This window comes from Scyliorhinus canicula, chromosome 11 (assembly GCF_902713615.1).
Source record: "Scyliorhinus canicula chromosome 11, sScyCan1.1, whole genome shotgun sequence".
NCBI lineage: Eukaryota > Metazoa > Chordata > Chondrichthyes > Carcharhiniformes > Scyliorhinidae > Scyliorhinus > Scyliorhinus canicula.
In genome coordinates this window covers 53029199-53043672 of record NC_052156.1, presented here as the reverse complement: position 1 = coordinate 53043672, position 14474 = coordinate 53029199, and the positions used below count along the sequence as shown (strand labels likewise).

At 43.8% G+C, this 14474-nt stretch overlaps 1 protein-coding gene across 2 annotated transcripts in view; it reads right to left on the bottom strand.

Annotated features, from left to right (window-relative positions):
* Positions 1–14474, bottom strand: part of slc25a26 (solute carrier family 25 member 26) — a 287293-nt gene that overhangs the window by 17590 nt on the left and 255229 nt on the right. For both annotated transcript variants that reach the window (XM_038810595.1, XM_038810597.1), the window contains one exon: positions 12891–12964. In XM_038810595.1, coding sequence (XP_038666523.1) covers positions 12891–12964 — 74 coding nt within the window. The remainder of the gene's footprint in view (positions 1–12890; positions 12965–14474) is intronic.

The following is a 14474-nucleotide window of genomic DNA, read 5'->3' as shown; positions in this document are numbered from 1 at the left end:
CCGCACATCTTTGGACTGTGGGAGGAAACCGGAGCACCCGGAGGAAACCCACGCACACACGGGGAGGACGTGCAGACTCCGCACAGACAGTGACCCAGCCGGGAATCGAACCTGGGACCCTGGAGCTGTGAAGCATTTATGCTAACCACCATGCTACCGTGCTGCCCCAAATTGAGGTGGGGTTATGGGGTTACAGGGAAAGGACGTGGACCTTCCTGACCTTTTACAGTCTCCCTTGTTGTTGTGACATCATGGACTTTGTGTCCATGTCATTGCATTTCCTCCTGCACCATATGTTTCAATTTTTCAAACAAGCCTCTTGTCAAATGTGTTCTGAAAATTCTAATACAGTAAATACTGCATTCCCTTAAACGCAAAATCGATCAACTCTTCAAAAAAACGTACATTTGCCAAATGTGGCCTGCCCTTAACAAATTGACGCAAATTGCTTTTCATTACCCCATGTATTTTTCAATGCTCAAGCTGTGCCATGCTTTCTCTGCCATTCAATATTTTCATAACCGGTCTTCTGCCTTAGCTCCACTTTCTTGCCCACACCTCACTTCACCTGATTCCTTGAGAGATCTAAAATCTAACTTTCCAATCTTTAGTGTACTCAACATTAGAGCATCCATAACACACTGGGGTTTAGAATTTAAAAGATCCCAACCCTCTGAGTGAAGCAATTTTTTCTCATCACGGCCTAAATAACTGGCCTGGTAGTCTGAGGCCGTGCCCGTGTTCTTTAATTCCCCGGCCAGCAAAAATGACCTATGTCTACCCTGTCAAGCCACTTGAGAATCTTGTATGCTTCAATGAGATTGATCACCTCTCATTCTTCAAAACTCCAGAGATTTTGAGCTTGCTGACCAAGAACAATAGACCATATCTATTGTTACTATAGTTACTATCCTTCTCTTCCTTCTTACACAATATTCGTATACTAGTTACTCTCCAATTACAACGCACAATATTAATTTTTTTGTATCTTGAAATGTAATGGTCAAAGCCTCTGCGATCCCCAGACTTTTTCAAAAGTCTGAGGCTGTAAGCCATCAGAATGCAGTGACTTACCCACCTGACATTCTGTAATCTTTCCAGAACCATTTCTCTTTCAGACGTTATCTATAACCACCGATTCATATCTTCTATGAATTATTGTCACTGACAGTCAGTTATCGAGTTGAAACATTAACTCCTGCTTTTCTTTCTCTCCACAGATGCTGCCTGATCTGCTGATTCTGGTCAGCATTTTCTGTTTTTATTGCATGTTTTATTTCATTCAGTCTCCACAATTTTTAAATCTCCTTTTCTTCCTCATTGTTGATAGCTATATTTAGATTCTTCCTCCTTTCTAAGGTGCTATTTTGTTTTTATCTATTAATCCAAAAAAGTTTATATTCTTTCATACACCTCTATTTCATCTTACATTAATATTTTTATTTTGCAATCTCTCCATCTCTCATTTTTAAATTATATTTATTGCCAATTCATTTAGCATGTCGCTGAACTTTTATTCTTCTCCAGTACACACCCTCACCTTTGACTCTTCTTACATTAAGCCTAACCATGATGTTGCCGTTATTTCCCAATTCTTCTCCTGCTCTTGTATAAGTTCCATTTCATTTCCAAGTAACTACGGGACTCAAAATTCCCGGACTAGAAAGGTGCTAATTTAGGAAGATATTTTTAACACTTTTCATAAATCATTTAAAATGGTGTTGGTAGCAACCCAGCCTCCCAGCCAAAAGCTCAGTCCCACCTCAGGACCTGCTGTGTTCTTAAATTCGGCCAAATAGGTTGAGTATTTATCTGCAAATCCCTCCAACACATGGTGCTGGCAGCAGCACCGGCCCTAGGGTTGCTGGCGCCCCGGGCAAGTTGAACTTCGGCGCCCTTCGGGGGGGCGGCCGAGGGGAGGGGGGGGGGGGGGGGGGGGGGGGGCGGGGCCGAGGCGGGGGGGGGGGGCCGGGGGGGGGGGGGGGCGAGGCGGGGCCGAGGCAGTGGGGCGGGGCCAGGGCGGGGGGGGGGGGGCTGAGGTGGGCGGGGCCGAGGGGGGGGGGGCCGAGGGGGGACGGACGGACGGGGGGACGGACGGGGGAGGGCGGCCGCCCTGGGGGAGGGCGCTGGTTGGCACCGGCCCAACTGCGCATGCGCGGGGCCCGAGTCTCTGGCGCCCCCTAGCACATGGCGCCCCGGGCGACTGCCCGAGTTGCCGGTACCTTGGGCCGGCCCTGGCTGGCAGACTTCAAGAAAGGGAGAGATTCCTGGTGAGCCGAATGATAGAAAGAACTTTGGAGCCTCCTACATCACCATCCATAGCCACTTCTACAACCTGCCTGTAGAAATGCATGTCGCCAGCAGCTACGTTTTGGCAGGCCTTGAAGTCCGAGGGGAAATCTTTTTGTTCAAGGCCCATAGGGATAAAATGAGGAGGGAGAAACACCGGCGGTTATTGGACAAGATAGTTGAGGTGGACAGGAGATACTCGGCGGCCTCCATGAAGGAGCTGTTGGCAGAGAGAAGAGGTTGCAGGAGCAGTTTGACTGGTTGAGAATGGGTAAGTAGGTGGGGCAGCTGTGGTGGGCGAAGGGGGTGCAGTATGAGTAAGGGAAGAAGGCGAGTTGTATGTTGGTCCACCAGTTGTAGCCTCAGGCAGCGGCCAGGGAAATTTTGCAGGTGAGGGCGGACAAGGGTGGTGTCGGAGCCGGAGAGGATATGGGGTGGTTTCTGGAAGAGCTGGGATTCCCAGAGTTGGAGGAGGAAAACAGATAGGCATTGGGGAGCTGTAAGGGTTAGGAGAGTTGATGGAGTGTATTAGTGGAATGCAGTTGGGGAAGCCCCCGGGATCGGATGGCTTTCCGGCCGAGTTTTACAAGCAGTTTGCAATGGAGTTGCCCCCCCCCCCCCAACCTGGTGGGCATGTTTAGTGAGACGATTGAAAAGGGGGGGTTGCCGGCTACCTTAGCGCAGGTGTCGATATGTTTGATCCCGAAAACAGGGAAGGACCCACTATAGTGTGAGTCTCACAGGCCCACTTTGTTACTAAACACGGACGTGCAAGTCCTAGCAAAGGTATAGGGTGGAAGGGTGCGTCCTGGAGGTGGTTTCTGAGGACCAAACGGGTTTCATGAAGGGGAGGAAGCTCTGCAGCAGCATTAGAAGGTTGCTGAATGCAATTCTGACTCCGTCAGGGTGACGGGAGCCAGAGGTGATTGTGTCCATGGATACAGAGAAGGCATTTGATCGGGTAGGGTGGGGTACCTGTTTGAAGTTCTGGGAAGGTTTGGACTTGGGTCGAAATTTATGTCCTGGGTGAGATTATTGTATGCATCCTCCATGGTTAGTGTTCGAACGAACAAGATGAGTTTGGGGTATTTTGAGTTGCATAGGGGTACAAGCAGGGATGTCCACTGTTGCCGTTGTTATTTGGCGATCAAACCCTTGGTGATGGCACTTCGGGCATCGGCTGATTGGTGAGGGATTGTGAGGGGGAGTAGGGAGCACCGGCTATCATTGTATGCGCGTGACCTGTTGTTTGTGTCGAACCTGTTGGAAAATATGGGCAAAATTATCGGCTTGTTGAAGAGATTCAGGGCTTTTTCCGGCTATAAGTTAAACGTAGGGAAGAGTGAGGTGTTCGTGATGAATGTGGTGGGGGGGGGGGGGGGGGGGACAAACATGGGGCGTTGCAATTTAAAGTGGAAAACGAGCAGTTTAGGTATCTGGGGATTCAGGTAACGCATGAGTGAGCCACAATGCATTGCTGGAACTTGACAGAGTTTGGGGAAGAGGTTAAAGAGGATTTTAAAATGTGGGATACATTGCATTTGATGTTGGCAGGGAGGGTGCAGGTTGGAAAGATGAATGGGCTGCCAAGATTATGTTTATTTTCTCAGTCCTTCCCGATTTAAGTTTAAGGGCCCTGGTGATGGACCGATTGTCGTTACCCCCCAATAAAGTATACGGGGAGTCAGTGGTTTAGAATCAGTTGAGGAGGCACTTTAAATTGGGCAATATGTCGGTACTGACACCACTGTATGGGAACCACAGGTTGAAGTCAGGGGGATGGATGGGATGTATAGACGGTGGAGGGAGGAGGAGTTGGAGTGGGTTAAGGATGTGTTCTCAGAATTTCACTGGGTTGGATGAGCTGCGAGAGAGGTTTGAGATACCTAGGGGGAATAGCAGGTGTGGGACTTTGCGCAAAAGGAGTTGCCGACGTTCCCCCAACTATCAGAGTACATACTGCTGGAGAAATTGCTGCTCCTAGATGAAGTGCGGGAGGGCAGGATCATGGACATATACGGGTGGTTGGGGAGAATGGTAAGGTGCTGGTGGAAAGGATTAAGTGGAAGTCGGAGGGAGAAGTGGTGAGGAACACTGGATGAGGGCGATGGCATGAAGCGATTCGGCGAGTGAACTCAACTTCCTCCTGTGCCAGAATGAGCTTGATTCAGTTTAAAGTGGTGCACAGGGTACACATGACTCAGGCTTGGATGAGTGGGTTCTTCCAGGGGGTAACAGATAGATGTGAAGTGTGGGCGGGGGCCAGTGAACAATGTTCACATGTTTTGGAGTTGCGTGAAGTTGGAGAACTTCTGGGAGGCAGTGTTTAGTACCTTATCGAGGATAGTGGGAGCTGAGGTGAGGCTGGACCCTATGGTGGTGATCTTTGGGGCTTTGGAGGTGCCGGAGCTGCTGAAGGGGCCCATGTCGAGGCCTTCGCCTCTCTGATTGCCCGGTGGCAGGTGTTTTTGAATAGGAGGTCAGATACGCCACTGGGGGTTATGGCTTGGCTGAGAGACCTGTACAAGTCTCTTGTTTGGAAAAGGTTAAGCTTGCCTTAAGGGTGTTGGAAGAGGGCTTCGAGGTGGGTTGGAGGGCGTTCGTGATGATAATTGAGTAGCTGACCGTCGCGGAGATGGGGGGAATTCTGAGGGAGGGGATTAAAAGGGGAAAAATGTACAAACTGTTAACTGTTTTGTTGAAATGTGATTTAGTTGTTATTGTTTATGTTTGGAATAAAATATCTTCTAATAAAAAGAAATGCATGTCGCCATGGCAAGTCAGATATCCCGAGTGAAAGTGACACACCGCTTCCATAAACCATTCCATATCTTGAACACAAAAACACATTATTCTTGTCTTTCTTGGGATATGCTATTGCCCTATTTTTCTTACCTATCTCACCGGCTATCTGCAAATCACCCTCTATTTTATCTCCACTATTGGTATTATCTAATGAATGCTGAGGACTGGTGAAAAGAGATATATCCAGGCTGAATATAGGAGGGCATTAATTCTCTGAGGGAGTTGATTTTTAACTGGGTTGGATGAGCTGCGAGAGAGTAGCATCAAGATAGATTGGATTTAAGATTAAACTGAATCAGCATTTTGAAGAGTAACCCATCGTGGGTTACAAAAGTCAGGGCATCAAAAAGGCGGACTGTATGGATTTCTTGTCTTTGTGAACTAAAGGTTTTCTGAGTTCCTCAGGCAGGAGGTAGACACGCATTTAAAATTTTTATAACCAAGCAAGAGGATGTCACGGTGGTATCAGATCAAAGGGCATGGTTGTTTTAACACTGTAGATATGCAATTTTACTCTCAGCGTGAGCATATATAAAGGAATTATAATAATTACATAGATTAATCTACATTTGTGTCAGAGTATTGCCAGAACTAAGAGGATCCTTTCATTTAAATTCTACGTTATTTGAATATTTAGATGGAAACTATAAATCAATGGACTTGATTGGTATTAAAAGTCAGTTTAATAATAGTATTAATGTTATCTCATACCACACCATAAATAGTTAAAATAACAAAACACGATATTCCATTAAAAAAAAGATCTGCATGACCTCAAGAGATCCCAAAGCATGTTCCAGCCAGCGAATGATGTTTGAGTTGTGGTTACTATTGTAATGCTGAAAACAAAGCGGCCAATTGCCACACAGCAAGTTCCAACAAACAGAAAACCTGTTAATGGCCAGCTATTTTTCTCTTGTTAATTGAAGGATAAATCTTGGCCCTCCCTGCTCTTTTCTGAAATAGTGTGCAAGGGATCTTTTAAATCCACCTGAATTGGCAGACACGGCCTCACGTCAGCTTCTCATTCGAAAGGCAGCCCTCCGACTCTCTCAGGCCTGCACTGGAGCGTCAGCCTGGATTTTCATCCTCTGGTCCTGGACTGGGACCTGAACTCACAACCTTTTGACACAGAGGTGAGGGTGCTACCAACTGAACCACATCTTTCACCTGTGCATTACACCATTTTCTTATCACATAAAATATCTCCAGAGAATTAACCGAGCTTTGTCGAGATTCCCTCCAGCTCTCCTGCTCTCCCAAGGTTGCTGCCTCCCTGTTATCAAGGCCACTCTGTTTGAGAGAGGCTGTTTACCAAGATTGCAACAACGTAATTTCAAGATGCATTTTGGCTGCTTGGCGATGACAAGAAATTTGAGATTTAATAACACCACACCTGCCAGAGAGAGTCAGAGCTGAAATAAACAACACTGTTAAAAGTAGCTGTAGTTACACTTGCACAATCATAAAAATCAATTTTTAGTCAACTTCTCCTGCAAGAATTAATCTATTTGCATTTTGTTTTCCATCTGGGTGACATTAAGTGATGCAAACCACAAAGCTCTTCCGAGCCTCGGTGATGGATTTTTGAATCTGGCCCAATTAACTGTCCTGCCAAATACTTGAAGGGGAAAGAACATCAAGGGGGAGTCATTTTGCTTCAAAGTAGAGCCCTTATTGTGTATTAAAAAAAATACCTGCACAATATAATCAAAATCTAACATCGTGTACATTCATCAGAACTGAAATGACACAGCTGTTGAGCTGGAAAGTCTCGGATTACTTGTGCCCGATTGGCTCCTGGATCACGTTCATAAAATAGCAACAAGTCATAAAATGGAGAACTTACCACTGAACAAACAGCATATTTAAAAAGAAAGCTAGCCTTTTCCTGCTGTTTTATTTATACATGGCCCCCGAGACTCCATGATAATGAACAAAAATGGCCCATGAAGGCAAAAAGCTTGGATATTCATTTCCTACACTTTCATTTCCCTTTCATATTTTGGCCTCTTGCCCAGGTGTCTCTGCTGAAAGAGACAACGACCCCTCTATTCCTGCAGCGATCAAACTAATGCCCATTTCCGTATTACATCTGTGTGTGTGTGTTGGGGGGGGGGGGGGGGGGGGGGGGTTGGCTGGAAGGACACATCTGAGAGGAAAAGGACATTGTTTTGGAGACAATGGGGTTATATGGATGTAAAAATATCAATTGACAAGAGAAAAGATAAATGGGTTACAATTGTTGCTGCCTTAAATGGTCTGAACACACTACCCCAGAATGGGTCGTTCCCAAAACATTGTGCTTGGGTTTGTTTTTAGATAAAATGGAACTGTGGTGTGCAACATGAAAATGTCTATAATATAAAACTTGTGAATGTGTCAAGTGATCCACTTATAATTAATTACAAGGATTGTGGTTTGTTATAAAACTCTGTGGCTCAGTTGGCAACACGCTTGCCTCTGAATCACAAGGTTCCAGGTTCTAGTCCCACTCTGGGGCTTGAGCATACAAATCAAGGCTGATACTCCAGCGAGGGACTGAACGTGGTGCCATCTGTCAGATGAGACGTTAAGCCAAGTCCCTGCCAGTCTGCTCGAGTGGATGCAAAAGATCTCATGGCATTATTTCAAAGAGGAGCAGGAGAGTTATCCTCAGTGTCCTGGCCAATATTTATCCCTCAATCAATATAACACAAGAACATGATTTGATCATTATCATGTTGCTGTTTCGGAGAGTTCAGTGAGGGGAAACTAGCTGCTGCATTTCCTACAACACTTCCAAATGTACTTAATTAGCTGTAAAGTACTTAAAGACGGCTGGTGGTTGAAAGTGCTATATCCAAATTGTTATTTTATTTCTTATTTCAAAGATACGTATTGCATCTAGATCTGGATAATGCTGAATTTTCCACCAATCCTCGGAGATAGAATTATTTCTGCATCTGAATTGGAGTAATATAGCTCTCACACTTGTTTTTAACAATTGTCTTTCTACCGTCACCAAAGCCTGTTTTTCATCACTTTCAATTTAATAAAAAAATGTCAGGAGAGAAACTAGAGACCGAGACTGTAGCTGGGACCGGAAATCAAAAGATTTTCATTCGTATGCAAGTTCTACAATAATTGCACAGTACACATGTCTAACCTGCATATAAGTTAGGGTTTAATGAAAAGGGAACACCACACTTACATACAATTTTGTTCATGCAAGTCACATACATAAATGTAATGGATGTATGTATTCGTCATATCCAAGCTTTCAACGGTACAGTGATCTTACAATTATGGGTAACTGCTTCTAAGTTGTTTAGAAGAGGAGTTACAAAAGAGCTGTGTTTGCTTGTACAGGAGAAATATTGGTCTATTATATATTGTACAATTTTCCCATCAAAAAGGAAGTCAGGCGCAGTGTGAAATGGACCACAATCTTCAACCAATTTTCCAGCACCAATGTAAATTAATTTCACTCCCAGTACTTTCCTGCCAACAAAAATTACCTTGTAAAGAAAGCCTAAATTAATCAAACATGCCTCCTCCCTCTGCTTCTTTAAGATGCATTTTCAAACTGCCTCTTTGATCAAATCACTGGTTACTCCTCCAACTGTCTCCATCTTTGGCTTGACATCTAATTTTACTTCATAATGTCTCTGCAAAGCGCTTTTGTACATTTTTATATAATAAAGACACAGTATAAATCCAAGTTGATGTTCTTGTTTTGATTGATCACGCTGTAAAACACATGTTAAAAAATTGAAGTCAGCTCCCCATGTCCTATTTTGCCATAGAACACTGGAAGTTGACTATAAATCAGTTAACATTTATTTTTTATAAAGACTTCAATCACTTAAATATGTACAGAGTTATCTGGCCCCTGATGTTATTGAGTACGTTTAGCAATTTATATTGCAAAAGATATATTGCAAATGATGGTCACTTAGTAACAGGGCTCCGAGCAGATATTGGAATTGCATCCACTCTCATTCCTACATCAAATAACAGAGCGGGTTGCATAAAACAACAATTTTTAACTGTGGTAACTTAAGCCACTACATTTCTAAGATACTTATTCTCAACATGACTATTTCTATAACAAATATTGATACCAATGCGGATTCTAATTTTTAAAAATTCATTTACGGGATGTGAGCCTGACTGGTTAGGAGCATTAATTGCCAGTCCCTAGTTGCCCATCAGAAGGTGACGATGTGTTTCCTTCTTGAACTGTTGCAGTCCTTGAGTTACAGGTACACCCACAGTGCTGTTGGGAGAGAGTTCCAGGATTTTGACCCAACAACAATGAAGGAATGGCAATATATGTTGAAGTCGCGGTGGTGAGTGACTTGGAAGGGAACGTCCACGTGGTGGGGTTCCCAGGTATCTGCTGTTCTTGTCCTTTTAGATGGTAATAGTCGTTGATTTGGAAGGTGCTGCCTAAGGAACCTTGTTGAGTTCCTGCAGTGCATCTTGTAGATGGTACACACGGCTTCCACTGTTTGTCGATGGTGAAGGGATTGAATGTTTGTGGAAGGGGTAACAATCAAGCGATATCCACAGTATTAATATGACTAGTCCAGTTCACTTTCTGATCAATGGTAACCCCCAGGATGTTGATTGTGAGGGATTCAGAGATGGTAATGCCATTGAATATCATTGAATTTAAGTGTTCAGCCAGATGTGCAACACACATTGAAATACAACACTGTTTTGGGAGTCTTCAAGCCAAACTATTGAGAAATTTAGACAGGTAGAGTTTCTGCTTCCCTAACATAGCATGTATACACCCTCACAAAGGGATAAACCACACTCACTCAAGCCCAGAGACCTGAGAAGTGGATTGGTAGACCCAGGTTTCACAAACCACCTGACCACTTCCCCACCCTCCACCCCTCACTCTAGATACTCACCAATTAGCTTCAAATTGTCTATACAGCTAAGGTGCACTCTACCGACCTAGGCCACTGGTATGCAGCATCATCTGGAGATGAGTGGGAAGAATTTTAGCCTTTTACAAAACTCTATGCACTTATAGATTTTCTTGCCATGGATATTGGAACATCACTTTGACCACAGAGTGTCAACTTAATTTAAATTTTCTATTCGAGGAACATCACCTTGAAGTCACAATGACCTCAGTCTGCTGTTTATAAAAGGTGAAATGGGGAAATATAGACCAGTTAGCCTAATATTTGCTACGAGGAAACTATCTGAGTCAATGATTAAGGATCTACCAACGCAACACCTTGAAAACTTTCAGCTGACTTAGAGAGGGCAGGCTAGTGTGAATTCATAAGGAATGGATCATATCTGATGAACCCGATTGACTTCTTTTGGAAATGTGGCAAAGAAAGTGGACAAGGGAAAGTCTATGAACGTTATTCACATGGACTTCCAGAAAACAGGTACTGAAATTTTGGATAAAGGACTGCTGGATAAAGTTGAAGCTCAGGGAATTAAAGGTAAATTATTGTCTTGCGAGGAAATCTACGAAACAGCAAGAAAAAGTGAGTCGGGATAATGGGCAAATACTCTAATTGACAAGATGCGACTAATCGTGTTGACTACTGATGTCGTGCAAGGATCTATGTTGGGATCCCAAATATTTAACATATTTATTAATGGGTTGATGGGATAGAAAGCCACATATTCAAATTTGCCGAAGACACAAATATAGGAGGCATTGCAAGCTGTGTAGATGGATGTGTAAAATTACAAAGATATATTGACAGATTTAGGCAATGGACAAAATCAGATCAGTCATGAACTTATTGGTGGCTCGAAGGGCCAAGTGGCCTACTCCTGGTCCTCATTCATATGTCGTGAAGGATTGGAAGTCATGCTTCAGCTTATAAAGTCCTGATTAGACCACACCTGGAGTAATAAGAAGAGTTCTGGCCTTGGAGGGACTGCAGCATAGATTGACCAGAATTATACTTCAACTCCAAAGGTTAAATTAGCAGGAGAGATTACACAAACAGATTGTATCCCTTGATTTAGAAGGTTGAGGAGTATTTCAATTGACATTTTTGCTATCATAAGGAAGAACTGATAAGAGTAGATAGAAAAGAACAATTTCTATTAGTTAAGCAATCCAAGACTAGGGTGCATAGTCTAAACACTAGAGTCAGACCTTTCAAGAGTGAAATTAAGAAACACGTCAATGTGAAAAGGGTGCTGCAAATTTGGAACTCCCTCCTGCTAACAGTAAGTGATGCTAGGTCAATTGTTAATTTTAAGTCTGAGATTTATAAATTTTTATTAATCAAATGTATTAAGGAATATGGCACAAAAATGGGTACATGAAGTTAGCTCACAGATCAGCCATGACCTCACTGAATAGTGGAACATGCTCAAGAAGCGAAGTCATTTCAGTTTCATCCAACCCCCAAGAGGATAATCACTATTTGACCATCATACAATTGACAATCCCGCTTTTGAAGACAGTGGATCCGAAAGTTACTCAGTAGTGTCGCTCACTGTATAATACACAAGTGCATTTTGCCATTCTCCCTGACTAGAAGATTGACATACCCACACACCCATGGTGATCTGGGACCCGTGAGCATGGCAAGTCAATTAGTCAGATTGAAAAATTCTAACAGACAACTGCAGAGTCTTTACCAGTAAGTGTCAGTTACATTATTTATTTTGGTGCCAAATCGTTTACAGAAAGAGAAATAAAGAGAAGCAAAGAGAGATGGGATTCTGGGATAAAGGGTTAGGTTAGAAAAGGACAGAAATAAAAGCACATTTAAAAAAAAAATTCCAATATTTAAAATCTGAAGAATGGAGACTCTACATTTGTAAAAGTTTATTTTCAAAAGGGTTGTTTGGCAGTAATTAAGATTTACCACACTGCAGAAAAAAATCACTAACATTTGGATAGGCAAGATCCAAGTTGTTCTGTCTTGTTCAGTAACTAAGTATCGCAACTTTATATCTTTCCATTTGTTCTGATGCCAAGTCACTCAGTGACAGGGAGATATCTTTAGAGAAAAGCTTTTGGAGGAGCTGGGCAACTCAAGGGGAAATTTCCTGATTTCTTAACTACATGGTGGCACCGTAGTTAGCACTGCTGCCTCTCAGCGCCAGGGACCCGGATTCAATTCTGGCCTTGGGGAGTTTGCATGTTCTCCCTGTGTCTCCGTGGGTTTCCTCCGGGTGCTCCATTTCCTCCCACAGTCCAAAGATGTGCAAGTTAAGTGGATTGGCCATGCTAAATTGTTCCTTTGTGTCTAATGGTTAGGTGGGCACACAGGGAGGGCAAGGAATTGGGCCTAGGTCGGGTGCTCTTTCGGAGGGTTGGAGCAGACTCGATGGGTTGAATGGCCTCCTACTGCACTGTAGGGATTCTATGATCTACATGTGTGTGATTGCTAGTCGTTTCTGTCTGATTGACTGCACAATCATGGCAAGTGTGGCTAGCCTCAATGTTACGTTTACTACAAAATCTTCATCACAGACTACTGTTGGACAGACGCATCGTAAAAAATGTGTCAAGCTACTTTCGACGTAATTGACTGCCAGGAAATCCAATTCCTAATTTTAACGTAACCAGCATGATGGGAATGGAATGGGCTTGGATCGGATGCCTTTCACAACCCAAGCAATTCGACACTCAAAGGCCTTCAATGTAGCTTAAATGGTGGGTAAAATGGTTGTCTGTCCTTAACTGTCCTGTTCCCAGCAGGAAGGTTCTGCAAATATTGGGGGATCAGTTTCTCTAAAGGAAGATAAATATCATGTCAGCTAACTTTGTTGTGGCTCCTTAAGGTGAAAAATAAGAAAAACCTTACCCAGAAATCCCTTGCGTCTTCCAAATGTTGTTCAAGACTGGTAACACCTTTCCACTGGCAGTGGAGCTGCCTGCCTGTATCAAAGAATAGCACAGGTCAGATTTCTAGAAGGAATACGAGCAACAAATCAGTTATCTCAATTGCTTTATTTTTTCATGCCACAATTATTTTCTGGTCGCCGACGCCAAAATCGCATTTGGCGATCGGCCGGAGAATCAAAGTTCCCGACCAAATCGGGGGCGGCGCCACTTTCACGATGCACTGCCCCCTCCAAAGCGGAGTACTCGGACACGTGTGGTCTCATCTGTCGGGAACTTGGCGTGGTGGCTGCGGACTCAGTCCAGCACACCGGTCGGGGGAGGGCCGATCCGCGAGCATGGGGGACTTCATCAGGGGCTGCGGGCACTGCGGGTGGGAGGGGGGTGGTCCGCGGCGCGCGGGCCGGCCGATGGGGTGGCTCTATTTTGCGGGCCGAAGGTCCGCAAGCGGTCGCCGCCATGTAGCACGCCGTTGCCACTGCAGGCGTACACATGCACTGCCATGGACCTGGCAATTCTCTGGGCTGTATCGGAGCTAGAGCCGGGTGCTCTACGCTGCCGGCATGCTGGGCCCCAGCAAAACGGGGAATCGGTGGCCATTTTAGCCATTTCTTCTGCTGTAAAACACCACCGTTTCCACGTCGGCGTGGCGACATAGCCCCAGAATCGGAGAATCCAGCCCATGATATTTGCTTGTTGATTAAACTTGAGTGATTTGTTCCTCTGTCAGGAATCCGCTATAGAATACTCTTCCTATCAAAAGATACTTTGTAAATTTATGAACCTACTAGACTCATATCTTAATAAATAATTGATTAGATGCATTATATTTACAAAGATACAGTTTTGAAACAAAGTAAAATGCTACCCTTTCAAAATTATCATTTGTCCTTCATTAAAAATATTTTTTCCATGCTGTTGCAAATTCTGTACCTCAGCAGCAAAAAGGTTGCTAAAAACATTTATCAAAACTTATCACAATACTACAATTGTGTTTTAAGGGTTTGGCATGCATATTTTATTCATTAGGGTTGAGCATCTTATTTCACAAAATTAATGGGCAATATATTTTAATTCAGAAAGACTAAAGTTATAAAAGATGTTGAACCGTTTGCAATAGTCAAGGTTTGTGTTCTAGAACTTGCCGTGTCTCTAGTCAAGCTGCTCCAGTACAGTTCCTATTACCCGGCAATGTGGAAAATTGTACAGATATGCTTTGTCCACAAAAATCCATCCAGTCAATTACTGCCCCATTAGTCTACTCTTGCTCAACAGTAAAGTGATGGAAAGTGTCATTGACAATTTTATCAAGTGGTACTCACCAAAACATGCTCACTGATGGTTAGTTTGGGCTCCGTCAGTACCACTGAACTCCTAACATCATTACTGGCCTTGGTTTAAACATAGATAAAAGAGCCAAACTCCAGAGGTGAGGTGAGAGTGACTGCCGTTGACTTCAAGGCAGCATTTGATCAAATATGGCATCAAAGAGCCCCAGCTAAACTGGAGTCAATTAGAATCAGGGGGAAAACTCTCTGCTGGTTGA